This window comes from Lipotes vexillifer, unplaced genomic scaffold (assembly GCF_000442215.2).
Source record: "Lipotes vexillifer unplaced genomic scaffold, Lipotes_vexillifer_v1.1 scaffold608, whole genome shotgun sequence".
Taxonomy (NCBI): domain Eukaryota; kingdom Metazoa; phylum Chordata; class Mammalia; order Artiodactyla; family Lipotidae; genus Lipotes; species Lipotes vexillifer.
Window position 1 is genome coordinate 96,815 of NW_006792830.1, and position 26,779 is coordinate 123,593.

The 26,779-nt window shown below is 36.8% G+C and overlaps 1 protein-coding gene across 1 annotated transcript in view; it reads left to right on the forward strand.

The window, feature by feature from the left end:
• The window catches only part of LOC103083163 (ATP-binding cassette sub-family B member 5), a 119,765-nt gene that overhangs the window by 27,337 nt on the left and 65,649 nt on the right, over positions 1–26,779 (forward strand). Inside the window, 1 exon segment of the mRNA XM_007466020.1 lies at positions 6,633–6,803. Within this exon segment, the coding sequence (XP_007466082.1) occupies positions 6,633–6,803 (171 nt within the window).

Sequence of the window (26,779 nt, forward strand, 5' to 3'; positions counted from 1 at the left end):
CAAGAAGCCTGTGTGCAAGCACAGGTCACTATCCACACCTCCCCTCCCGGGAGGCTGTGCAGCCCGCCACTGCCAGGGTCCCGGGATCCAGGGACAACTTCCCCGGGAGAACGCATGGCGCGCCTCAGGCTGGTGCAACGTCACGCCGGCCTCTGCCGCCGCAGGCTCGCCCCGCATTACGTGCCCCTCCCTCCCCCGGGCCTGAGTGAGCCAGAGGCCCCGAATCAGCGGCTCCTTTAACCCCGTCCTGTCTGAGCCGGAACAGACACCCTCGGGTGACCTACATGCAGAGGCGGGGCCAAATCCAAAGCTGAGACCCGGGAGCTGTGCAAACAAAGAAGAGAAAGGGAAATCTCTCCCAGCAGCCTCAGGAGGAGCGGATTAAATCTCCACAATCAACTTGATGTACCCTGCATCTGTGGAATACCTGAAGAGACAACTAATCATCCCAAATTGAGGAGGTGGACTTTGGGAGCAAAGATATATATATATTTTTACCCCCTTTTTCTCCTGTTGTGTGTATGTGTATGCTTCTGTGTGTGATTTTGTCTGTACAACTTTGTTTTTACCATTGGTCCCAGGGTTCTGTCTGTCCGTTCTTTGGGGTTTTTTTTACTTTTTAAAATTTTTTTCTTAATAATTATTTTTTTCTGTTTTACTTTAATAACTTTATTTTATTGTACTTAATTTTATTTTATCTTCTTTCCTTCTTTCTTTCTATGTTTTCTCCCTTTTTTTCTGAGCTGTGTGGATGAAAGGCTCTTGGTGCTCCAGCCAGGCATCAGAGCTATGCCTCTGAGGTGGGAGAGCCAAGTTCAGGACACTGGTCCACAAGAGACCTCCCAGCTCCACGTAATATCAAATGGCGAAAATCTCCCAGGGACCTCCATCTCAACACCAAGACCCAGCTTCACTCAACGACCAGTAAGCTACAGTGCAGGACACCCTATATGAAACAACTAGCAAGACAGGAACACACCCCATCCATTAGTAGAGAGGCTGTCTAAAATCATAATAAGGCCACAGACACCCCAAAACACACCACCGGACGTGGACCTGTCTACCAGAAAGACAAGAACCAGCCTCATCCACCAGAACACAGGCACTAGTCCCCTCCACCAGGAAGCCTACACAGCCCACTGAACCAACCTTAGCCACTGGGGACAGACACCAAAAACAATGGGAACTATGAACCTGCAGCCTGTGAAAAGGAGACCCCAAACACAGTAAGTTAAGCAAAATGAGAAGACAGAAAAACCCACCGCAGATGAAGGAGCAAGGCAAAAACCCACCAGACCTAACAAATGAAGAGGAAATAGGCAGTCTACCTGAAAAAGAATTCAGAATAATGATAGTAAACATGATCCAAAATCTTGGAAATAGAATAGAGAAAATACAAGAAACATTTAACAAGGACCTAGAAGAACCAAAGAGCAAACAAACAATGATGAACAAGACAATAAATGAAATTAAAAATTCTCTAGAAGGGATCAATAGCAAAATAACTGAGGCAGAAGAACGGATAAGTGACCTGGAAGATAAAATAGTGGAAATAACTACTGCAGAGCAGAATAAAGAGAAAAGAATGAAAAGAACTGAGGACAGTCTCAGAGACCTCTGGGACAACATTAAATGCACCAACATTCAAATTATAGGGGTCCCAGAAGAAGAAGAGAAAAAGAAAGGGACTGAGAAAATATTTGAAGAGATTATAGTTGAAAACTTCCCTAATATGGGAAAGGAAATAGTCAAGTCCAGGAAGCACAGAGAGTCCCATACAGGATAAATCGAAGGGGAAACATGCCAAGATACATATTAATCAAACTATCAAAAATTAAATACAAAGAAAAAATATTAAAAGCTGCAAAGGAAGAGCAACAAATAACATACTAGAGAATCCCCATAAGGTTAACGGCTGATCTTTCAGCAGAAACTCTGAAAGCCAGAAGGGACTGGCAGGACATATTTAAAGTGATGAAAGGGAAAAACCTACAACCAAGATTACTCTAGCCAGCAAGGATCTCATTCAGATTCAACGGAGAAATTAAAACCTTTACAGACAAGCAAAAGCTAAGAGAAATCAGCACCACCAAACCAGCTTTACAACAAATGCTAAAGGAACTTCTCTAGGCAGGAAACACAAGAGAAGGAAAAGACCTACAATAACAAACCCAAAGCAATTAAGAAAATGGTCATAGGAACATACATGTTGATAATTACGTTAAATGTAAATGGATTAAATGCTCCAACCAAAAGGCATAGACTGGCTGAATGGATACAAAAACAAGACCCGTATATATGCTGTCTACAAGAGACCCACTTTAGACCTAGGGACACATACAGACTGAAAGTGAGGGGATGGGAAAAGATATTCCATGCAAATGGAAATCAAAAGAAAGCTGAAGTAGCAATTCTCATATCAGAAAAAATAGACTTTAAAATAAAGACTACTACAAGAGACAAAGAAGGACACTACATAATGATCAAGGGATTGATCCAAGAAGAAGATATAATAATTGTAAATATTTATGCACCCAACATAGGATCCCCTCAATACATAAGGCAAATGTTAACAGCCATAAAAGGGGAAATGGACAGTAACACAATCATAGTAAGGGACTTGAACAACCCCACTTTCACCAATGGATAGATCATCCAAAATGAAAATAAATAAGGAAACACAAGCTTTAAATAATACATTAAGCAAGATGGACTTAATTGATATTTGTAGGACATTCCATCCCAAAGCAACAGGATACACTTTCTTCTCAAGTGCTCATGGAACATTCTCCAGGATAGATCATAACTTGGGTCACAAATCAAGCCTTGGTAAAATTAAGAAAATTGAAAGCGTATCAAGTATCTTTCCCGACCACAATGCTATGAGACTAGATATCAATTACAGGAAAAAATCTGTAAAAAATACAAACACACAGAGGCTAAACAATACACTACTTAATAACCAAGAGATCACTGAAGAAATCAATGAGGAAATCAAAAAATACCTAGAAACAAATGACAATGAAAACACGGTGACCCAAAACCTATGGGATGCAGCAGAGCAGTTCTAAGAGGGAAGTTTATAGCAATACAATCCTACCTCAAGAAACAAGAAACATCTCAAATAAACAAACTAACCTTACACCTAAAGCAATTAGAGAAAGAAGAACAAAAAAACCCCAGTTAGGAGAAGGAAAGAAATCATAAAGATCAGGTCAGAAATAAATGAAAAAGAAATGAGGGAAACAATAGCAAAGATCAATAAAACTAAAAGCTGGTTCTTTGAGAAGATAAACAAAGTTGATAAATCATTAGCCAGACTCATCAAGAAAAAAAGGGAGAAGGAAGAAAAGGGAGAAAAATCTACAAACAATAAATGCTGGAGACGGTGTGGAGAAAAGGGAACCCTCTTTCACTGTTGGTGGGAATGTAAATTGGTACAGCCACTATGGAGAACAGTATGGAGGTTCCTTAAAAAACTACAAATAGAACTACCATACGACCCAGCAATCCCACTATTGGGCATATACCCTGAGAAAACCATAATTCAAAAAGAGACATGTACCAAAATGTTCATTGCAGCTCTATTTACAATAGCTAGGACATGGAAGCAACCTAAGTGTCCATCGACAGATGAATGGAGAAAGAAGATGTGGCACATATATACAATGGAATATTACTCAGCCATAAAAAGAAGTGAAATTGAGTTATTTGTAGTGAGGTGGATGGACCTAGAGTCTGTCATACAGAGTGAAGTAAGTCAGAAAGAAAAACAAATACTGTATACTAACACATATATATGGAATCTAAAAAAAGAAAAGAAACGAAAAAAAAAGGTCGTGAAGAAACTAGGCGTAAGACAGGAATAAAGACACAGACCTACTAGAGAATGGACTTGAGGATATGAGGAGGGGGAAGGGTAAGCTGTGATAAAGTGAGAGAGTGGCATGGACATATATACACTACCAAACGTAAAATACATAGCTAGTGGGAAGCAGCTGCGTAGCACAGGGAGATCAGCTGGGTGCTTTGTGACCACCTAGAGGGGTGGGATAGGGAGGGTGGGAGGGAGGGAGACGCAAGAGGGAAGAGATATGGGGACATATGTATATGTATAAATGATTCACTTTGTTATAAAGCAGAAACTAACACACAATTGTAAAGCAATTATACTCCAATATAGATGTTAAAAAAATAAAAAATAAAGAATACCTAAATAAATAAGATGTACCTTATTCGTTGATTTAGAGATTGAATTTTTTAAAGGTATGGATTCTCCCCAAATTGATGTATAAATTTAATGCTATTTCAATCAAAATCCCAGCAGTCTTTTTGCATGTGCAGAAATCAACATGCTGATTACAAAATTTATTTGGAAATTTAAAGGACCAAGAATAGCCAAAACAATTTTGATAAAAGAACAACAAAGCTGGAAGACCTATAATAGCTAATTTTAAGACAGCAATTAAGACAGTGGTAATGACATAACAATGGACTTGTAGGTCAGTGGAACACAATAGAGAGTCTAGAAATAGACCCATACATACCTAGTCAATTGATTTTTGACAAGGTCAATGTAATTCAATGGGAGAAAGGAAAGTCTTTTCAACAAATGGTGTTGGAAAAATTGGATATCCATATGGGAAAAAAAAAAAAGAAATGTGGCCCTTACCTCATACTATATACACGTATAATTTGCCATGAATCTTAGACCAAATGTAAAAACTTAAGCCATAAAACTTCAGAAATAAAAACTTAGGAGAAAATCTTTGTGACCTTAAGGTAGGCAAAAATTTATGGGAAAAGCACTTACTAGTTAAAAAAATGATAAACTGGGCTTTATTGAAATTAAAACCTTTTAAAAGACACCATTTAGAAAATAAAAAGGAAAGACACAGAGTGAAAGAAAATATTCAATACACAGACCTGACAAAGGATGTGCACCCAGAATATATAAAGAACTTTGCAAAATGGTAATTAGACCAAAAAATAAAATAAAATAAAAACTGGACAAAAACTTGAACAGACATTTCACCAAAAAATAATCAAATGAGAAAATATACATGAAAAATATTCAACATTATTAGTCATCAGGGAAATCCTAAGTAAAACCACAATGGCATACCATTTCACATTCAGTAGAATGGCCAGAATTAAAAGGAATAACAATGATAACTTCTGGTTAGGATATAAAGCAGTTGGATCTCTCTTTCATTCTGAATAAAGTGAAATTGGTACAATCATTTTAGAAAGAAATTTGACAGTTTACTATAATGTTAAACATAACACTTATGACTCAGCATTCTATTCCTACATATTTTTCCAAAAGAAATGAAAATATGGCTACAAGAATATCATGTACATGAATATTCATAACAGCTTTGTTCATAATTTTCTAAAAGTGGAAATAACCCAAATGTTCATCAGCAGCTGAATGTATAAACAAATTGTGATTTATATAGGGTTGCCAGATGAAATACAGAATTTTCAGTAAAATTTGAATCTCAGATAAATAATAATTTTTAGTATGAGTATATCCCAAGTATTGTATGCAATATACTAAAAAAGTATTCCATCGTTTACCTGAAAATCAAAATTAACTGAGCTCCATGGTTCTTGGTGTGTTTTTGTTTTTGCTAAATCTGGCAACCCAAGATAGATACACATTGTGAATAAATAGGAGTGAATTACTGATACACACAACATGGATGAATCTCAAAAATATTATGCTAGATAAAAGAAAACAGACCAAAAAGGTACACAATGCAATTATATCGAGTCTGCCGTATACAAGATTAATATACAAAAGTCACTTTTCTATATACCAACAATGAACAAGTAGAATTGGACATTAAAAACACAATACCATTTATATTAGGACTCCAAGAAATGAAATACTTAGGTATAAATCTAACAAGGTACATACAAAATTTATATAAAGAAAACTACAAAACTCTGACAAATAAAATCAAAGAATTAAATAAATGGAGAGATAGTCCATATTCATGGAAAGGAAGACTCAATATTGTCAAAACGTCAGTTCTTCCAACTTGATCTATAGATTCTACGCAATCTGAATCGAAATCCCAGCAAGTTATTTTGCGGATATCAACAAACTGATTGTCAAGTTTATGTGGAAAGGCGAAAGACCAAGAATAGCCAACACGATGTTGAGGAAGAACAAAGTTAAAAGACTACACTATCCAACTTTCCAAGACTTATTATAAAGCTACAGTAATCAAGGCAGTACAGTATTGGTGAAAGAAAACCAAATAGATCAATTCAACATGTTGAGTCCAGATAGTGTTGCTTTTAAAGATACCAGTGCATTCAAAAAATGTCTTTAAAACTTTGAAAATCGGTTCAGATTATTGTTAATCTTCCTTAAAATCCTTGATTATCCTATGTTCTCATGTCTTTTAGTCCTAGCCAAATTTTTCTTAGGGCTTCACTTCACTACACTCTTTTAAAATAGTTGTTTGTTTTTACAAAGAACAAATCATAAGTCAATACCAGCCAAGCTGAAGTAGAGATTAAGCTGGCATTAAAACACAACTGTGATTGCCATTTCCTGTTCTAATCATCTAACCATGCTACCTTCTGTTTCTGTTTTCTTTCCTATTTTTCATTAGAAATGTAATACCTTGGTAGGGGAAAAAGGAGCTCAAATGAGTGGAGGACAGAAACAGAGAATCGTGATTGCTCAAGCTTTAGTTCGAAACCCGAAGATTCTGATCTTAGATGAGGCTACTTCTGCCCTAGATACAGAAAGCGAATCAGTGGTTCAAGCCACACTGGAGAAGGTAAGTGAGAAGATTCATTTATTATTTTCGTATTCCTCGTTCAGCATTACTTTTAAATACAAGAAACTATGGCTCCATAACGGATTATTTATTAATTTCAGAGCCCTCCTTAAGGTATGGATGCAGTGATTTGGAAGAAAGAACAAGATGCTATACTTCGTGTTAAAAATATATATGAGGCTCATATCCAAGCAAGCATCCCATATATACCTCCATTCCAACAGGTCTGCACTTTCCACCTCCCCAGAGTAATTCCACACCCCTACCACTATCACAATTATAATCGCATCCACCCTTTGTCTCTTCCATATACACCCGTGGGATTTTCTTCTCTGGCCATTTTTTCCTCTTTGGGCAACCCTAGAGTACTCATTTTAACTTAATTTCACTTCAAGTGGAGAAGCATACAGTGTGGTTTGCCTTGACCTTGAACCATCCTCCTTCAACAGCCCTGGGGCTCTCACACTGACTTCCTGCTCATTGCAAGCTGTTGCACATGCCTCATGGCCACAATGTAGAATTGGCCCTTTACCATATTGCACTGCATCAGGGAGGGTAGTTAGTGGTGGTGATATGAAAAGCCACAGAATACTTTTTTCAGTGGCCGAACACTCTTTTAAATCATAACCTTCAAACTCTTCAGAAGGCTTAATGGAACTTTTTACTTTGTGCTTGTCTGAAAATGGGTTGTGTTTTTCCCTCTAAGAAAATTACAGACTTTTCTTTTTAAACACTGATTTTGTGTGACCAGAAATGGATACTGGCAGCCAGACTGCCCACTGCTTATTGAAAAAATCTATTAGTTACTATTATCAACTCACAGATTAGATTTTATAAGTTTTTACCGTTGTTTCCATCTCAAATGATGAGAGTGCCACATGTTGCTCATGATATTTCTTATTTTCATAAAATAAGCAAGTGATATGAAAATCCATGTTCATTGTGGACACTTTGCCAATTTGGTTCATTTTGGTGGAGAAGAAACGATGATTCCCTCAAAAGCATGTCTCATACTTTATTCATTTTTTTTATACTTAGTAACTAGGACAGGGCTCTATTTATAGAATACACTCAAATTGTGTGTATTAACGGCGATGTTTAGTTACTTAGGGCTTGAATGTACTGAAAAATGATTACACTTAACCATCTCAAATTACAGTTTTTCTAGTTTTATTGAGATATAATTGATATACATAAATAAGATTTTTTAAAAATACTGTAATAGGCTGTGAAGTTGTTTAGAGGTTAACTGTTGTACCCATTGTCTTTTCATCCAATATGTTAATCACTTCAGGCAATCAATACTTGTTCAAACTTTTTTTTTTTTTTTTTTTTTTTGTGGTATCCAGGCTTCCCCCTGTTGTGCCCTCTCCCATTGCGGACCACAGGCTCAGCAGCCATGGCTCACGGGCCCAGCCACTCCGCAGCATGTGGGATCCTCCCGGACCAGGGCACGAACCCAAGTCCCCTGCATCGGCAGGCGGACTGTCAACCACTGTGCCACCAGGGAAGCCCCTGTTCAAACTTTTAAAATAAACAGTTGCTTAGTGACATGATAAACTAATAAATATTTTTTTCCTACTGGTTGAAATGCAATCTATATCATAAGTGAAAAGAAAAGAATACAAAATGTTTGTAAACTATTATTCCAAGTATATATTTTTAAAGTTCAATTATGTTATTGTTTTCCAGTTTTTAAAGGGTGTAATTAAATCAACATTGTAGAGATGTATGGGTGTGAAACTGCTTTAGATAGACTTTGCTGATCTTTTATGGAGTGAGGGTAAATGGTAGCAAATGAGGTGATAAGTAGTGCAGTAAACTCATGAAATACATATGCTTCAGTATATAATTGACTTGTGGTGAAGAGGAGAGTTAAAATACAGGCAAGGAAATGAACACTCTACTGCCATTGACAGTCCTGTACACCCACTACACAGATGGTTGCAGAACCAAGTCTTTAAAGAGGTCCCCACCTAAGGAGGGTAGGGCATTCAACAGGTCTTGTTTCTGCTCATCTGTCTAAGAACTCTCAGACACTGTGGCATGACGTGGCCTAACCCAAAGCAGTTGACAGATTTTTTTACAGCTCAAAATACCATGTAAACCACTAACCAACAAAGAGGGAACAATAAAATATATTATTTCTTACTGGTGAATGCTGCATCCACCTCCCTCCACAACCAGCCTTCAGATATCCTCCCAGCCCCTCCTCTCCATTACCTCATTGTCTTCCTTTTGTATGAAACTCTAGAACCAGTAGAACTAATCTATAGTGGTAAAAAAAAATAAGATCAATAGTTTACTGGGGCAGGGGGTGGGTTTTGATTGAAAAGGGGCATGAGGGAAATATCACTCTTGTTCTCACTTGGATTATTGCAATAGCTGTCTCTCATGCCCACTTCAATCTGTTCTCAACACCGCAGCCAGACGACGTTATTAAAATGTAAATTTGATCATGTCGTGCTTCTGCTTCAAATCCTTCAATGCCTCCTTATCTCACTTCTTACTCTAAGTAAAAACCAAATTCCTTACAGTAGCTACAAGGTTCTGTGGAGTTGGGCACCAAGCTCCTCCTGGAACCTGACGCCCTACCACTCTACCCCACATTGGCTGCCCCTTAAACATACCTTAACACTTTTCATCAGCTAACATACTATATATGTATTTGTTTATTTTGTTATCTCCCTTCCTCCACTGGAATATCTACTCTTTGTTGTCAAAGGCATTAATTGGTTAACTGCAACATACCCAGCGTTAAAACAATGCCTGGCCACTATTAGACAGCCAATAAATATTTGTTGAATAGTATCTGGATGAGTGTGATACAGAATAGTTCCAAGGCCTGAAGTGCTCTTTTCTGGACTTCTTAGTTTAGGCTTGCTGCAATCTAGTTTTGCTTCACTAATCTTGTTCAAGAGGAGGACTTAGGATTAGTGGATAAAGATCTATACTGCAAGCTATGGAGTTCCACTCTGCTACTTGTTTAGACCCAGCATGCCAATGCAGCAGGCTTCCAGGTTATCCTACCATGAGGAGTCGTGGCAGTGAACACCTGCAGGCCCCTGGGGAAGCAGAGGAAGCCCACACTGATTTTAGGATAAAGCCTGTAAAAGCTCTTTGAAATGTTAAAAGTAGTATGCAAATCTAAGGAATAATTATTATTAAGGGAGATTCAGCTACACCACATTAATGGAGTACTTTTAAAAAGACCCTTTGCTAATTATGAAAGATGGGTTTCCATCACAGCTTTATTCTTTGAAGAGACTGAGCTGCTTTGTTGCAGCCCTCATAGGCTTTTCTTTATCATCACTTCTCTTTCTCATGTGATGCATTGTTTGCCTTCCTCTGAGGTGCCTTACATTATGTTTATACTACTTGGAGAGTTAATAAGTAAATTGGTATATTACATTAAGCTGTGGGTTACCTTATTATATTAAGCCCAAGAAGTGGTTATCCAAAGCTGAAGTTAGGTTAATTATTACACATACACACACACACACTCACACATGTTTTGGTGTGTCTGTCAGATATCTTACTTTCTCTTTATATATGGAATTGGGAATTTTTTAGATTTTTTTCTTTTTCTTTTCCTTTTTTTTTTTTTTTTTTTTTTTTCTTTTTTTTTTTTTTTTTTACCATTTGTAGCAATACTATAATAGTTGGGAACAGAAAGGGGATTGCTGCAAGGGGATTTCCTTGGCTGGAATTTAGCCAGGAGAACAAAGGCAACACAGAGAATACCTCATCCCAAAACATCATGGGACATTTTACAAGCTTGCTTAATCAAGCTTACATTTATAAGGCTTGGTGTTAAATTATAGGCCGCTAACTTCTTTTAGGATAGCACTTCTCCCCCTTTGATAGATCAGGGTCCCTTTGAGAATCTGACTAAGAAAGGGAAAAATAAACCACTGTAACTCTTCTGAAAAATCTAAAAGTGCACTTGTACAGAAAGATTTATATATAATATTGAGGAGTTCACAGACCCCCTGAAGCCATTCATAAGTCATTATTTTAGGTGTAATAAAGGAACAAATGAACAATAATAACTAATCCCTACAAGAACCCAATGCAATTCATACATTTATTCTCCTATTTTACAGATGTGCAAACTGAAGCACGGAGATTGAGTAGTAGCTAGGAAGCAATGAAGTCAGAACCTGGACCCAGACAGTCAGCCCTCTAGCTCATTCATATAACCACCATGGTATATTGCCTCAAGATTATACACCTGCTAGGGTTTGAAGCTAAATTTGAAACCAGATCGCTCTTAAACTAGCCTCTTATAGACTTACTTATATGATCCAGCAACAGCTCCACTTCTGGACATGTAACCAAAAAAATTGAAAGGAGAGACTCAAACAGATACATGTATACCAATGTTCACAGTAGCATCATTCACAATAGCTGAAAGGTAGAAACAAAGCAAATGTCCATTGACAGATGAATGGATGAACAAAATGTGGTATGTACATACAATGGAATAGTACTCAGTCTTAAAACGGAAGGAAGTTCTGACGCATGGTACAACATGGGGGATGACCCTAGAAGACATATGCTAACTGAAATAAGACAGACACAAAAAGACAAATATTGTATGATTACACTTATATGAGATACCTAGAATAGTAAAATTCATAGACAGAAAGTAGAATAGAGGTTACCAGGGGCTAAGGGAAGGGAGAATCAGGAGTTATGGTTTAGAGGGTACAGAGTTTCAGTATAGGATGAAGAAAAATTTCTGGAGATGGAGAGTGGTGATGGTTACACAACAATGTGAATATACATGAAACCACTAAAGTACACTTAAAAATGTTAAAATTGCTTTAAAATTTTATGTTATGTTATTTTACCACACAAAAATGAATGATCTAAGCCTGAGCATAAAAGGATAGTGACACAGAAGGAATTGACATCTCAGATCCAGGAGGACCCTACCCTTAAAAATGGTTAGAATGACAGCACAGCAAATATAGCCAATATTTTATAATAGCTTTATATGGAGTATAATCTATACAAATATTGAATCACTATGTTGTACAACTGAAACTAATATAATATTGTAAGTCAGGTATATGTCAATAAAAAATAGTTTTAATGGTTAGAATGGTAAATTTCATGTTATCTATACTTTACCAGCATTAAAAAAAAAACTATTTTCTATACAAAACCACACTGCCTTCTTAGAAAAGAAACTCAAACTGTACCCCAAATTGAAGCTGCTATGTAGGACTGTAATAGACTTGTTTTTGTCCCCTTAAGCTGCTTATTTTGAGCCTATTGTATATATAGCTAGTACATTTTTCTTCCACAAATGAATTTAAATCATTATTATTTAGCAGGACATTTCAAAGTCTTTAAAAAACATAGGAAAAAAACTAAAAAATGTACAGCAACGTATTTTCCCATGATATGGATACTTATCTTAGTGATTTCTGTGAATTTAAATTATTCCTAAGCTTTGTCCTCCCCCACAAATAAGGAAAACTCCTATATAAAATATTGATTTTCCTAACTCTTACCAAATAAGACATCTTTAATGTATTGTTTATTGGTCAGCACTCTGAGCTAGGTAAGACAGTATTGCCTCCTAGAAGAAAGATGAGCTAATTATTGTAGTGTTTTTTTTTGTTTGTTTTTTGTTTTTGTTTTTTTTTTAACATCTTTATTGGGGTATAATTGCTTTACAATGGTGTGTTAGTTTCTGCTTTATAACAGAGTGAGTCAGTTATACATATATATATGTTCCCATATCTCTTCCCTCTTTGTCTCCCTCCCTCCCACCCTCCCTATCCCACCCCTCCAGACAGCCACAAAGAACAGAGCCGGTTTCCCTGTGCCATGCGGCTGCTTCCCACTGGCTATCTACCTTACGTTTGTTAGTATATATATGTCCATGTCTCTCTCTCGCCCTAACACACCTCACCCTTCCCCCTCCCCATATCCTCAAGTCTGTTCTCCAGTAGGTCTCTGTCTTTATTCCTGTTTTACCCCTAGGTTCTTCATAACATTTTTTTTTCTTAAATTCCATATATATGTGTTAGCATACGGTATTTGTCCTTCTCTTTCTGACTTACTTCACTCCGTATGACAGACTCTAGATCTATCCACCTCATTACAAATAGCTCAATTTCGTTTCTTTTTATGGCTGAGTAATATTCCATTGTATATATGTGCCACATCTTCTTTATCCATTCATCCGACGACGGGCACTTAGGTTGTTTCCATCTCCGGGCTATTGTAAATAGAGCTGCAATGAACATTTTGGTACATGACTCTTTCTGAATTCTGGTTTCCTCAGGGTATATACCTAGTAGTGGGATTGCTGGGTCATATGGTAGTTCTATTTGTAGTTTTTTAAGGAACCTCCATACTGTTCTCCATAGTGGCTGAACCAATTCACATTCCCACCAGCAGTGCAAGAGTGTTCCCTTTTCTCCACACCCTCTCCAGCATTTATTGTTTCTAGATTTTTTGATGATGGCCATTCTGACTGGTGTGAGATGATATCTCATTGTAGTTTTGATTTGCATTTCTCTAATGATTAATGATGTTGAGCATTCTTTCATGTGTTTGTTGGCAGTCTGTATATCTTCTTTGGAGAAATGTCTATTTAGGTCTTCTGCCCATTTTTGGATTGGGTTGTTTATTTTTTTGTTATTGAGCTGCATGAGCTGCCTGTAAATTTTAGAGATTAATCCTTTGTCAGTTGATTCATTTGCAAATATTTTCTCCCATTCTGAGGGCTGTCTTTTGGTCTTGTTTATGGTTTCCTTTGCTGTGCAAAAGCTTTGAAGTTTCATTAGGTCCCATTTGTTTATTTTTGTTTTTATCTCCATTACTCTAGGAGATGGGTCAAGAAGGATCTTGCTGTGATTTATGTCATAGAGTGTTCTGCCTATGTTTTCCTCTAAGAGTTTGATAGTTTCTGGCCTTACATTTAGGTCTTTAATCCATTTTGAGCTTATTTTTGTGTATGGTGTTAGGGAGTGATCTAATCTCATACTTTTACATGTACCTATCCAATTTTCCCAGCACCACTTATTGAAGAGGCTGTCCTTTCTCCACTGTATATTCCTGCCACCTTTATCAAAGATAAGGTGACCATATGTGCATGGGTTTATCTCTGGGCTTTCTATCCTATTCCATTGATCTATCTTTCTGTTTTTGTGCCAGTACCATACTGTCTTGATTACTGTAGCTTTGTAGTATAGTCTGAAGTCAGGCAGCCTGATTCCTCCAGCTCCATTTTTTGTTCTCAAGATTGCTTTGGCTATTCGGGGTCTTTTGTGTTTCCATACAAATTGTGAAATTTTTTGTTCTAGTTCTGTGAAAAATGCCAGTGGTAGTTTGATAGGGATTGCATTGAATCTATAGATTGCTTTGGGAAGTAGAGTCATTTTCACAATGTTGATTCTTCCAATCCAAGAACATGGTATATCTCTCCATCTGTTTGTATCATCTTTAATTTCTTTCATCAGTGTCTTATAATTTTCTGCATACAGGTCTTTTGTCTCCTTAGGTAGGTTTATTCCTAGATATTTTATTCTTTTTGTTGCAATGGTAAATGGGAGTGTTTTCTTGATTTCACTTTCAGATTTTTCATCATTAGTATATAGGAATGCCAGAGATTTCTGTGCATTAATTTTGTATCCTGCTACTTTACCAAATTCATTGATTAGCTCTAGTAGTTTTCTGGTAGCATCTTTAGGATTCTCTATGTATAGTATCATGTCATCTGCAAACAGTGACAGCTTTACTTCTTCTTTTCCGATTTGGATTCCTTTTATTTCCTTTTCTTCTCTGATTGCTGTGGCTAAAACTTCCAAAACTATGTTGAATAAGAGTGGTGAGAGTGGGCAACCTTGTCTTGTTCCTGACCTTAGTGGAAATGCTTTCAGTTTTTCGCCATTGAGGATGATGTTGGCTGTGGGCTTGTCATATACGGCCTTTATTATATTGAGGAAAGTTCCCTCTACACCTACTTTCTGCAGGGTTTTTATCATAAATGGGTGTTGAATTTTGTCAAAAGCTTTCTCTGCATCTATTGAGATGATCATATGGTTTTTCTCCTTCAATTTGTTAATATGGTTAATCACATTGATAGATTTGCGTATATTGAAGAATCCTTGCATTCCTGGAATAAACCCCACTTGATCATGGTGTATGATCCTTTTAATGTGCTGTTGGATTCTGTTTGCTAGTATTTTGTTGAGGATTTTTGCATCTATGTTCATCAGTGATATTGGCCTGTAGTTTTCTTTCTTTGTGACATCCTTGTCTGGTTTTGGTATCAAGGTGATGGTGGCCTCGTAGAATGAGTTTGGGAGTGTTCCTCCCTCTGCTATATTTTGGAAGAGTTTGAGAAGAATAGGTGTTAGCTCTTCTCTAAATGTTTGATAGAATTCGCCTGTGAAGCCATCTGGTCCTGGGCTTTTGTTTGTTGGAAGATTTTTAATCACAGTTTCAATTTCAGTGTTTGTGATTGGTCTGTTCATATTTTCTATTTCTTCCTGATTCAGTCTTGGCAGTTTGTGCATTTCTAAGAATTTGTCCATTTCTTCCAGATTGTCCATTTTATTGGCATAGAGTTGCTTGTAGTAATCCCTCATGATTTTTTGTATTTCTGCAGTGTCAGTTGTTACTTCTCCTTTTTCATTTCTGATTCTATTGATTTGAGTCTTCTCCCTTATTTTCTTGATGAGTCTGGCTAATGGTTTATCAATTTTGTTAATCTTCTCAAAGAACCAGCTTTTAGTTTTATTGATCTTTGCTATTGTTTCCTTCATTTCTTTTTCATTTATTTCTGATCTGATTTTTATGATTTCTTTCCTTCTGCTAACTCTGGGGTTTTTTTGTTCTTCTTTCTCTAATTGCTTGAGGTGCAAGGTTAGGTTGTTTATTCGAGATGTTTCCTGCTTCTTAAGGTGGGCTTGTATTGCTATAAACTTCCCTCTTAGAACTGCTTTTGCTGCATCCCATAGGTTTTGGGTCGTTGTATCTCCATTGTCATTTGTTTCTAGGTATTTTTTAATTTCCTCTTTGATTTCTTCAGTGATCACTTCGTTACTAAGTAGTGTATTGTTTAGCCTCCATGTGTTTGTATTTTTTACTGCTCTTTTCCTATAATTGATATCTAATCTCATGGCGTTGTGGTCGGAAAAGATACTTGATATAATTTCAATTTTCTTAAATTTACCAAGGCTTGATTTGTGACCCAAGATATGATCTATCCTGGAGAATGTTCCATGAGCACTTGAGAAAAATGTGTATTCTGTTGTTTTTGGATGGAGTGTCCTATAAATATCAATTAAGTCCATCCTGTTTAATGTATCATTTAAAGCTTGTGTTTCCTTATTTATTTTCATTTTGGATGATCTGTCCATTGGTGAAAGTGGGGTGTTGAAGTCCCCTACTATGAATGTGTTACTGTCGATTTCCCCTTTTATGGCTGCTAGTTTTTGCCTTATGTATTGAGGTGCTCCTATGTTGGGTGCATAAATATTTACAATTGTTATATCTTCTTCTTGGATCGATCCCTTAATCATTATGTAGTGTCCTTCTTTGTCTCTTCTGATAGTCCTTATTTTAAAGTCTATTTTGTCTGATATGAGAATTGCTACTCCAGCTTTCTTTTGGTTTCCATTTGCATGGAATATCTTTTTCCATCCCCTTACTTTCAGTCTGTATGTGTCTCTAGGTCTGAAGTGGGTCTCTTGTAGACAGCATATATATGGGTCTTGTTTTTGTATCCATTCAGCCAATCTGTGTCTTTTGGTGGGAGCATTTAGTCCATTTACATTTAAGGTAATTATCGATATGTATGTTCCTATTCCCATTTTCTAAATTGTTTTGGGTTCGTTATTATAGGACTTTTCCTTCTCTTGTGTTTTTGTCTAGAGAAGTTCCTTTAGCATTTGTTGTAAAGCTGGTTTGGTGGTGCTGAACTCTCTCAGCTTTTGCTTGTCTGTAAAGGTTTTAATTTCTCCATCAAATCTGAATGAGATCCTTGCTGGGTAGAGTAATCTTGGTTGCAGGTTTTTCTCCTTCATCACTTTCAGTATGTCCTGCCACTCCCTTCTGGCTTGTAGAGTTTCTGCTGAGAGATCAGCTGTTAACCTTATGGGGATTCCCTTGTGTGTTATTTGTTGTTTTTCCCTTGCTGCTTTTAATATGCTTTCTTTGTATTTAGTTTTTGACAGTTTGATTAATATGTGTCTTGGCGTATTTCTCCTTGAATTTATCCTGTATGGGACTCTCTGTGCTTCCTGGACTTGATTAACGATTTCCTTTCCCATATTAGGGAAGTTTTCAACTATAATCTCTTCAAATATTTTCTCAGTCCCTTTCTTTTTCTCTTCTTCTTCTGGAACCCCTATAATTCGAATGTTGGTGCGTTTAATGTTGTCCCAGAGGTCTCTGAGACTGTCCTCAGTTCTTTTCATTCTTTTTTCTTTATTCTGCTCTGCAGTAGTTATTTCCACTATTTTATCTTCCAGGTCACTTATCCGTTCTTCTGCCTCATTTATTCTGCTATTGATCCCATCTAGAGTATTTTTCATTTCATTTATTGTGTTGTTCATCATTGTCTGTTTCATCTTTATTTCTTCTAGGTCCTTGTTAACTGCTTCTTGCATTTTGTCCATTCTATTTCCAAGATTTTGGATCATCTTTACTATCATTATTCTGAACTCTTTTTCAGGTAGACTGCCTATTTCCTCTTCATTTGTTAGGTCTGGTGGGTTTTTATCCTGCTCCTTCATCTGCTGTGTGTTTTTCTGTCTTCTCATTTTGCTTATCTTACTGTGATTGGGTTCACCTTTTTGCAGGCTGCAAGTTCGTAGCTCCCGTTGTTTTTGATGTCTGTCTCCAGTGGCTAAGGTTGGTTCAGTGGGTTGTGTAGGCTTCCTGGTGGAGGGGACTAGTGCCTGTGTTGTGGTGTATGAGGCTAGATCTTGTCTCTCTAGTGGGCAGGTCCACGTCTGGTGGTGTGTTTTGGGGTGTCTGTGGACTTATTATGATTTTAGGCAGCCTCTCTGCTAGTGGGTGGGGTTGTGTTCCTGTTTTGCTATATGGTTGGCATAGGTTGTCCAGCACTGTAGCTTGCTGGTCGTTGAGCGAAGCTGGGTGCTGGTGTTGAGATGGAGATCTCTGGGAGATTTTCACCGTTTGATATTATGTGGGGCTGGGAGGTCTCTTCTTGACGAGTGTTCTGAAGTTGGCTCTCCCACCTCAGAGGCAGAGTCCTGACTCCTGGCTGGAGGCGCCAGAGCCTTTCATCCACTCGGCTTGTGTTTAGTCTTTCAAAGTCCCATGCATTGCAAAATCAGTATGCATCTCACATCATAAGAGCAGGGAATGGAACTAGCGTTCTGTCAATGTGTGGTTGTTGGCTGGTTCAGTTAGTTGAGGGTTGTTGGATTGAGAAGCTTAGTTCCTCACTCACTAGTGCACACTCTTGGTTCCTTGCTACATGGCTTTTTCAACATGGCAGATTGCTCCATCAAGCCAGACAGAAAGGGAGGTTATATATATTGTCTTGAACCACTATGTTGTATGTTTCCTTCTTTTCTGGAAAACGGATCTTGCCATCAGGACAAATGGTTTCTTTCTTTTCTTCCAACGCCACTCCTCATACTTTTCAGCTTTGATCTGTGTCCTGGGTGGCTTTCTTGCCCTCTGTCTTCCAATTTAGTTTCCCTCTCAGCTGCTAGTAGGAACAACTGGCCCCAAGGATGAGCAATGGAGCGGCTCTGGGCTGCTGCGGCCTTGGCCCTCAGTGGCCGACTTCTGTAGTGTTTTTTTATTCACTGTTTACTTCATCGTTTACTTTTTGTTGTAAACTTCTCCACAAATAGTAGCTTGTTAATAAAGTTAAGAGAAGGAAAATGGTATTAAGTGACTATAAATAATTTTATTATCTTCAGTTATTTGTTAAGTTTTTTAGAAGTGAGAATGGAGAGATTCCAGGCTATAAAAAGAAAACATTGTACTATAGTGTACTATTCCAAGTTCCTAATTAGGTAGTACACATGGCTTCAACTCAGCAAAGAGTTTAGATTTTGAATGTGTTTTCTTTTCTAAAGGGTCTTAACCTAAGCATGCATACATATTCACATGCAAGTTGAAAGGAAGAGATTGGTGAGGAAGTGAGTCATTAAATATAGCTTCTAAGTGCCTGAAATTTTTCTTTTTGTCACCATGTTTTACAAAAGAGAAAGCATTCTCAGACAGGCATAGTGATGTGACAGTAATTCCATATTGTTCAGCTACAGTACCAATATTGACCCAGAAGAATGCCAAGCCAATTGGCTTTCAACATCATAATGATGCAGTTAAGACACCAAAAATCCTGTATTTCCCATATAACTACCATAGAGACTTCTTATAGCAGATGATCAGTTAAAATTTGGTAGCTAAAAGATGTGGAAATTTGTTAAAGAGTAGTGAGAGGTTTGTCAGACTGTATTTTTGAAGTATTGGGTACTAGGGTTTTCCAGGAGTCTCCTGAGGTATGAAAGAAGGTGGGGAGGTGAGGAAGATGAGCAGGTAGGGCTGCACCTCCCCCCACCCTCGCCATCGACAATTCATATAGAGGAGTTACTCATTAACCTGTATGGTTTATTTACATATATCAAGTTTCCACATGTGCTTTCATTTGATGAAAGGATTTTTCATCTTAAAAAAAAGTTTGAAGACCATAGGACTGCATCATGGAGCAAATGTTATCAGTGGGCCCCAAGTCCACCTGAGGCAAACTTCTAGTAGACAGTCAGTGGGAACTTGTGGTCCCATAGGTTTCCCACCTCATGCTTTCTGTGAGACACTAGAACTCTGTGTTTCCTGGCTTCTCCAGAGAGTATATTACCCCTGTTAACTGACCCAGCAGTCAAATGCAGGCCTTCTCAAATGCTCACAGCTTTGCATTGTTCTCCTTTCTTTTCCTGTTGCCCACCCTTATTCAAGGCCCATGGCCACCAATGATGAGAAGCTAGCTGGTCTCCTCAGGCCCTTATCTCTGCCCTAGAAATTCTGGGAGGAATGTTTTAAAGAACCCTCTATTTCAAAATCCAAGCTAATTACCTGACGATTTATGGTTGTACATGGAATTGTGAAGTAATCTGAAAATGCCAGCAGTGTCAAGTAGAGATCTTCCTGTTGACCTTTCTTTGGTCATATAACTAATTGTTTGGCTTTAGCTTTGTATAAACTGTGAAGGAGGAGAGGAGATGCTAGGAAATCCTTTCAAATTGGTACTTTCTAGAAGAAATAATAGCAACAAAGACATATTGAAAATCTATCGCACCTAGGCATCTGAGGAAAACAGTGGAATGGATTGCACTACCTTCCTTATCTTTACAGTAATTCTTGCTAAAAGACAAAGCATATGCTCTAATTTCTTTGATCAGTTTTCTAAGAGGCCTTGGCTTCCAAAATCTCTTCTCTGTTTTAAGTCTGAAATGATTAGTTTGGAAATTGTTTTTTCCCCTATGGCTATTATATCAGTTTTAGGTCACACATATGATGTAGTGAAGTTGTATTCTTGTAGTGTACTTTATAGTACCTTAAGTGTATATGGTACTTGTAGGCTCATTTGATAGGCCTTTGGAGCAGTTTTTCCCTTTTAAAGTATTAGGTATTTCTGTAATTTATTTCATATACTCAGACACTAATTCATGATATAACAAATTAAATTGTAACATAACATAGACTTTATTCAAATATTTGTAGTTTAGACCAGGAGCCTGGCAGCATAAAGATGATACAAATGGGTAAGCTCAGGCCGTTCCCATCTGGGGAACATCAATGCACACTAAGGCACAAATGTAGAAATGGTCATCACTTATTGTCAGTTTTCAGGTGTCAGACAACAGTATGAACTTTCACAAAATAAGTAAACCTGCACCATGTGTAATGCCTAATAAGTGAAGAAATATGAGAATATATGTGTATAAAAATGCCTGTGAGCCCCTCTTTGAAGACGAGAAGGGCTAGAATAGTACAAACATGCACCAGGAAATCTTGTGATTCTGATTCTGTCACAAGAGGCTGCACACCATTCTCGACCTTTTCTAGTTGCAATCTCCTAATTGTTTGATTTTACAGCATTCTCTCTCCCCACATTCTCCTTTGAGTATGATATGTTATATGTGCCCTTTTATATTTTAAATTAAACTTCATGTGCATTCATTTGTTTTAAGAAATGTTTGCTAGTACTGTGAAAACCATTGAGCTAATTGGTAACATAGCTTCATCAATAAGGTTTGAGCTCTGTTTGCTTTTAGGAAATAATATTTGTAACCTCAAGGAAATGTAATTGAATCAATGGGAGAGATATGGGCCAGGACCCTGGGTGTCTGGGTGTTTTCACTTTTGCAGTGATAGTTCTTCTAATGCATTCCCACTCAACAACAGTGTTCTTAACATTCTCTTTTAAGGCACTGTAATTAAGTCCTAGGGTCTCCAAGACCCAAAATAGAATTCAAACTTCAAGTTTGAATGAGAGCAGGGGAATCAGTATAGGCTGAATGTCTTACCCCTAAAAACTAGGCACATCAGACAAACCCAAACTGAGGGACCTTCTATCAAGAATGTGACAGGTAGTCCTCAAAACTGTCAAGTACCTCAAAAATAAGAACTATCTGAAAAATTGTCCCAGCCAAGAGGAGCCTAAGGAGACATGATGACTAAATGCAATGTGATATTCTGGAGAGGATTCTGGAACAGAAAAAGGATAATAGATAAAAATTAAGGATATCTGAATAAAGTTTGGAGTCTAGTTAATAATTAGTTTTATATTATTTTGTTAGTTGTAAAAAGCACTATAGAAATCTCAGATGCTGACCCTGGAGTATACTATGTGCAGAGTACATGGATATTGTACTATCTTTGCAAATTTTTTATAAGTCTAAAATTATTCTAAAATAAAAATTGTATTTAAAAAAACTAAAATGAAAAAGCTAATTACATTTTTTACTAATTTTTCATAGCATTCATAAGAATGTTTCTATATAAGCAAGGCTTAGAATTACCACATAAAAGTAAATAAGAGACTGAGGAAAACAAACAGCAAAGAATAAAAACTCATTCCCCAAATATTATCCACTCATCAGTTTAATAAAATGTCTATGTATTTGGCAATATGAAAAATAAAGGAAGCACTAAGCATTGTAGTACTTAGACCTCTCTTCTACCGCAGAGTATGTTACACATAAATATCATCTATAGAAACTCACATATGTCCATTATCAGCCCTTGCTGAAGTTAAGAAAAAGAAATCTTCCTACCTACAATGCAGTTAATTGCTCCTCAATCTGCTTTTTCATTATATTTACATAACATTCATTAAAATGTCTCAGTCTCATTGGGGATTCTTGCAGAACTTCAAGAATGGCCAGCTGGGTTGCTGTATACCGATGTTTCTTTTGTTTGACTTTCTTTTTCTTAACAGTTTTTTTGAGGTTTAATTGACTTACAATAAACTGCACATACTAAAGTATACAATTGGAAAAGTTTGGGCATATATGTGTACCTGTGAAGCCATCACCACAGTCAAGCTTGTCAATCAATCACTCCCAAAAATTTTTACATGCTTTTTGTAACCACTGCATCCCAACCTTCCCAATGCTTCTTCCCTGACTCTTAATAGCCACTGATTTGTTTACTGCCACTATAGACTAGTGTGTATTTTCTAGAGCTTTATGTAAATGGAATCGGACAGTATGTATCCTGTTCTGTCTGGCTCCTTTCACTAAGCATAATTGTTTTGAGACTCGTGCATGTTGTGGAATGTATTAGTAGTTCCTTACTTTTTTGTTGATGAATGGTATTCCATTATATGGATATACCACAGTTTGAGCTATTGGTATTGATGCCCACTTGAGTTATTTGGTTTGTTTACAGGTTTTAAATATTATAGGTAAGGCTGCTCTGAACATTCATGTGTAAGTCTTTCTGTGGACATGAGCTTTTATTTCTCTTGGGTAAATACCTAGGATTTGAATGGGTGAATCTTATGATAGGAGTATGTTTAACTTTTTAATTAAGTGCAAAACTATTTTCCTTTCACCTTCCTATAATATATGAGAATTCCAGCTACTCCACATACTTGTCAATACTTGATATATGCAGGAATTTTGATTTTAGAAATATGTGTCTTATTTTTCTTTTAATCTGAGTTATCCCAATGACTAATGATGTTGAGCATTTTTATGTGCTTATTGACCATCCAGATCTCTTCTTTGTTAAAGTGTCTGTTCACAGGTTATGCTCATACCATTTTTTGATTGGTCATTTGTTTTCTTGTCTTTGAGTTTTGAGAGTTCTTTATATATTCTTTACATTCTGGATATAAGGATTTTATCAGATAACTGATTGGAAAATATTTCTTCTCATCTGGGACTTGTCTTTCCATCCTCTTACGAGGGTCTTCCAAAGAACAGAAGACTTTGATTTTGAAGAAGTTCAATTTATCATTTTTTCTTTTTTAAATCAAGCTTTTAGTGTTCTGCTTGAGAAATCTTTGCCAAATCCAAGATCACAAATATTTTCCCCTATGTTTTCTTCTAGCAGTATTATAGTTTTAGTTTTATATTTAGGTTTATGATAAATTTTGTGTTAATTTCTGTTCATGGTGTTTTGTATAGTGAGAGGTTTGTTTTGTTGTTGTTTTGTTTTATTTTGTTTGCACATTGCAGTTGTTCCAGCAATATTTGTTGAAAGGACTGTTTTTCTGCACGGAACTGCCTTTACACATCTGTAGAAAATCAGTTTGTCCACATATGTATGGGTCTATCTTTGGACTCTTTGTTATACTGATGTCTCTATGGCTTATTTTCCTTCTTTATATATAATTGATTTCTGCTTGGATCTTTATTTTTTCCTTTCTTCTGCTTACTTTAAATTTAACTTGCTATTCCCTCTTTGTTTTCTTAGGTTGAATCTGAGGTCATTTACTTGAGAAGTGTTATTTGGTTTCCAAGCATTTTGGAATTTTCCAGAGATGTTTCTATATTGAATTCTAATTTAACGATTTTGTGGTCAGAGAACATACTTTGTATGACTTGAATTTTTAAAAATTTATTAAGACTTGCTTTATGACACAGAATATGGTCTATCTTGGTAAATATTCTATGTAGACTTGGAAATGATGTGCATTTGCTGTTGTTGGGCGAAATGTTCTATGAATATCAATTATGTGAAGTCAGTTAATAGTGTTATTCAAGTCTTCCTTATCCTTATAGATTCTCTGTGTACTTGTTCTATAAATTATTGAGAGAGGGATATTGAATTCTCCAACTATTATTGTAGATTGGATTTGTCCTTGCAGTTGTATCCATTTTGGTGTCATGTATTTTGGATCTCTGTTATGATGGGCATAAAGATTCAGGATTGTCAGGTCCTCTTGATGAATTGATCCCTCTATCATTATGAAATAAACGTCTCTACTCTGGTTATGTCCTTTGCTCCTCAGTCTTCTTTTTCTGATACTCATATAGCCCACCCCAGCTCTCTTTTACTTGGAGTTATGATGGTATGTCTTTTTCCATCCTTTTAATGTAGACCTATTTGTGTCTTTATTTAAAAAATGTGTTTCTTGTAGGTGGCATACAGTTGGTTCTTGGCTTTGTATTCAGTCTGACAATCCTTGACTTAATTGGAGTATTTAGACCATTTACATTTAATGTGATTATTGATATGAATTAATTTAAATAGATCATCTTTGCTATTTTTCTGCCGTTGCTGCTGTTTTCCTCATGTTCTCCCTTCACTTGGATTACCTGAGTACTTTTTATGATTCCTTTTCATCTCTTTTGTAAGTTTATTAGCTATAACTCTTTGTTATTTCAGTGATGGGTTTAGGGTTTATAGTATATACCTTTAACTTATCACCATCTACCTTCAAATGATATTACATCACCTCTCATATAGTAAAAAGAACTTACATTAGTATACTTCAGTTCCTCCATTTCTGGCCTTCAAGCTATTATTATTATAATTATCTAATTATCTAATAGTAATATACATGTGTTACAAACTTACACATGTATTATAAACCCAATGCTACATTGTTTTCACTGTTGTTGTTGTTGTTGTTGTTTTTGCTTAAATCATCATTTATTTTTAAAGAGATTTAAATAATAAGGAAAAAATTATATAATTTCCCATGTATTTACCATTTCCAGTGCTATTTATTTCTTTAATGTCCTTGTCTGCTAAATTTTACATCTGTGTTAGTTCTGGAGCAGTCTCCATTAATTGATTTTTCTCCTTGTTATTAGTTGTATTTTCTAGCTTTTTTGCATGCCTGGTCATTTTTTATTGGGTGTCAAAAATTGCTAAATGGGCTTCCCTGGTGGCACGGTGGTTTAGAGTCCGCCTGCCGATGCAGGGGACACGGATTTGTGCCCCGGTCCGGGAAGATCCCACATGCCGCGGAGCAGCTGGGCCTGTGAGCCATGGCCGCTGAGCCTGCGCGTCTGGAGCCTGTGCTCCACAACGGGAGAGGCCACAACAGTGAGAGGCCCATATACCGCAAACAAAAAAAAAAAAAAAAAAAAATTGTGAATTTTACCTTGTAGGGTTCTGGTTATTTTTATATTCTTAGAAATACTCTTGACTTTTGCTGAGAGATGCAACTTTTACTTAGAAACAAGTTGACAGTTTTTCTCTGCTTTTAATTTTTGTTAGGCTAGACCAGAGCTATTTTTAGTCTAAAGCAAAGTATTCTCCACTATGGAGGCAGGACTCTTTTGAGTACTCTACCCAATGCCCCCGTGAATTATAAAGTTTCACAGTCATGCTGGTTGGAACAGGTATGATACCCTCTAATCCTTTCAGGTGCCTCCTTCTCTAGCCTTGAGTAGTTTCCACATTCTTCTACAGTCAGTTCTCCATTGAATACTTGAGAGGGATCCTCTAAAGATTTCCCAAGTTCTCTCTGCATTTTTTTCCTCTGTAGCACTCTTCTCTGTGAACTCTTGCTGTCTTGGTCTTCCCAGACCCTTAACCCCACCTCCTTAACTCAGCAAGTCAACCAACTCCACTTGCATTCCTCCTCCACACACTGCACCCTGAAAATTCTTTCAAGGAAATAAACTGGGGCAATTTAGTACTCACCTTCTGTGTTTCAAGGGGTCACTGTGCTTCATTGCCTAAAAAATATTCAGTGTTTTGAAAACCATTTTTCCAGTTGTTTTCTTGATTTCAGGTGGGAGAATAAATCTTATCCTTGATACTCCATCTTGGTTCAAAGGAAAATTCTGTCTTTTATTTTATACAACTGACTGTTCATTTTTTGAGGCACTGCCTTGGTATTCTCCTTTCCCAATATATTTATTTCTTATATTTTACAAAATTCAGAAATCACCCATTTTTAAAATTATACAGTATAAACTATTAGAGAGTAGAGTTTATAAATATTATTTAAATGAAGTATATATTATAGAATTGAAAATAGCTCTTTAGTATGCATGCTCAGTATTGTAAGATCACTATTAAGGATCAGTAATTTTCATCATTACCTGCATTTCAACACAAGGGGTTTAAATAGTTCTACTTTGTTCATGTGTAAAACTGTTTACAGAAGTGTACAAAAAGAGTAGGCCGAATGAAAAGCCTACTCTTAGTGCTGGTGTAAGGTACAGGAGAAGAAAACTTGTAGGGTATAAGAAGCAGTCAAGGCAAAGGGCTTTAGTCACATTAACAGGAAGACATCTCACAGAGATGCAGCAGGGTTTGTGGACTTAAAGCATTCAAAGGACCTGAGTGTGCATTTCAGCATTACCACCGGCCTGCTATGTGGACTGACATCCATTACATAACTTCCTGAGCCTCAGTTTCTCTATCTCTTAGAGGAAAATAAGCATACTTTCCAAATCAGCTCATGGGACAGTGTGAGCAAAACCAAACAGAGAACTGTTAGTTATAGAACCTTTTAAACTCTAACATTCTTTAAAATGTAAGATATTTTC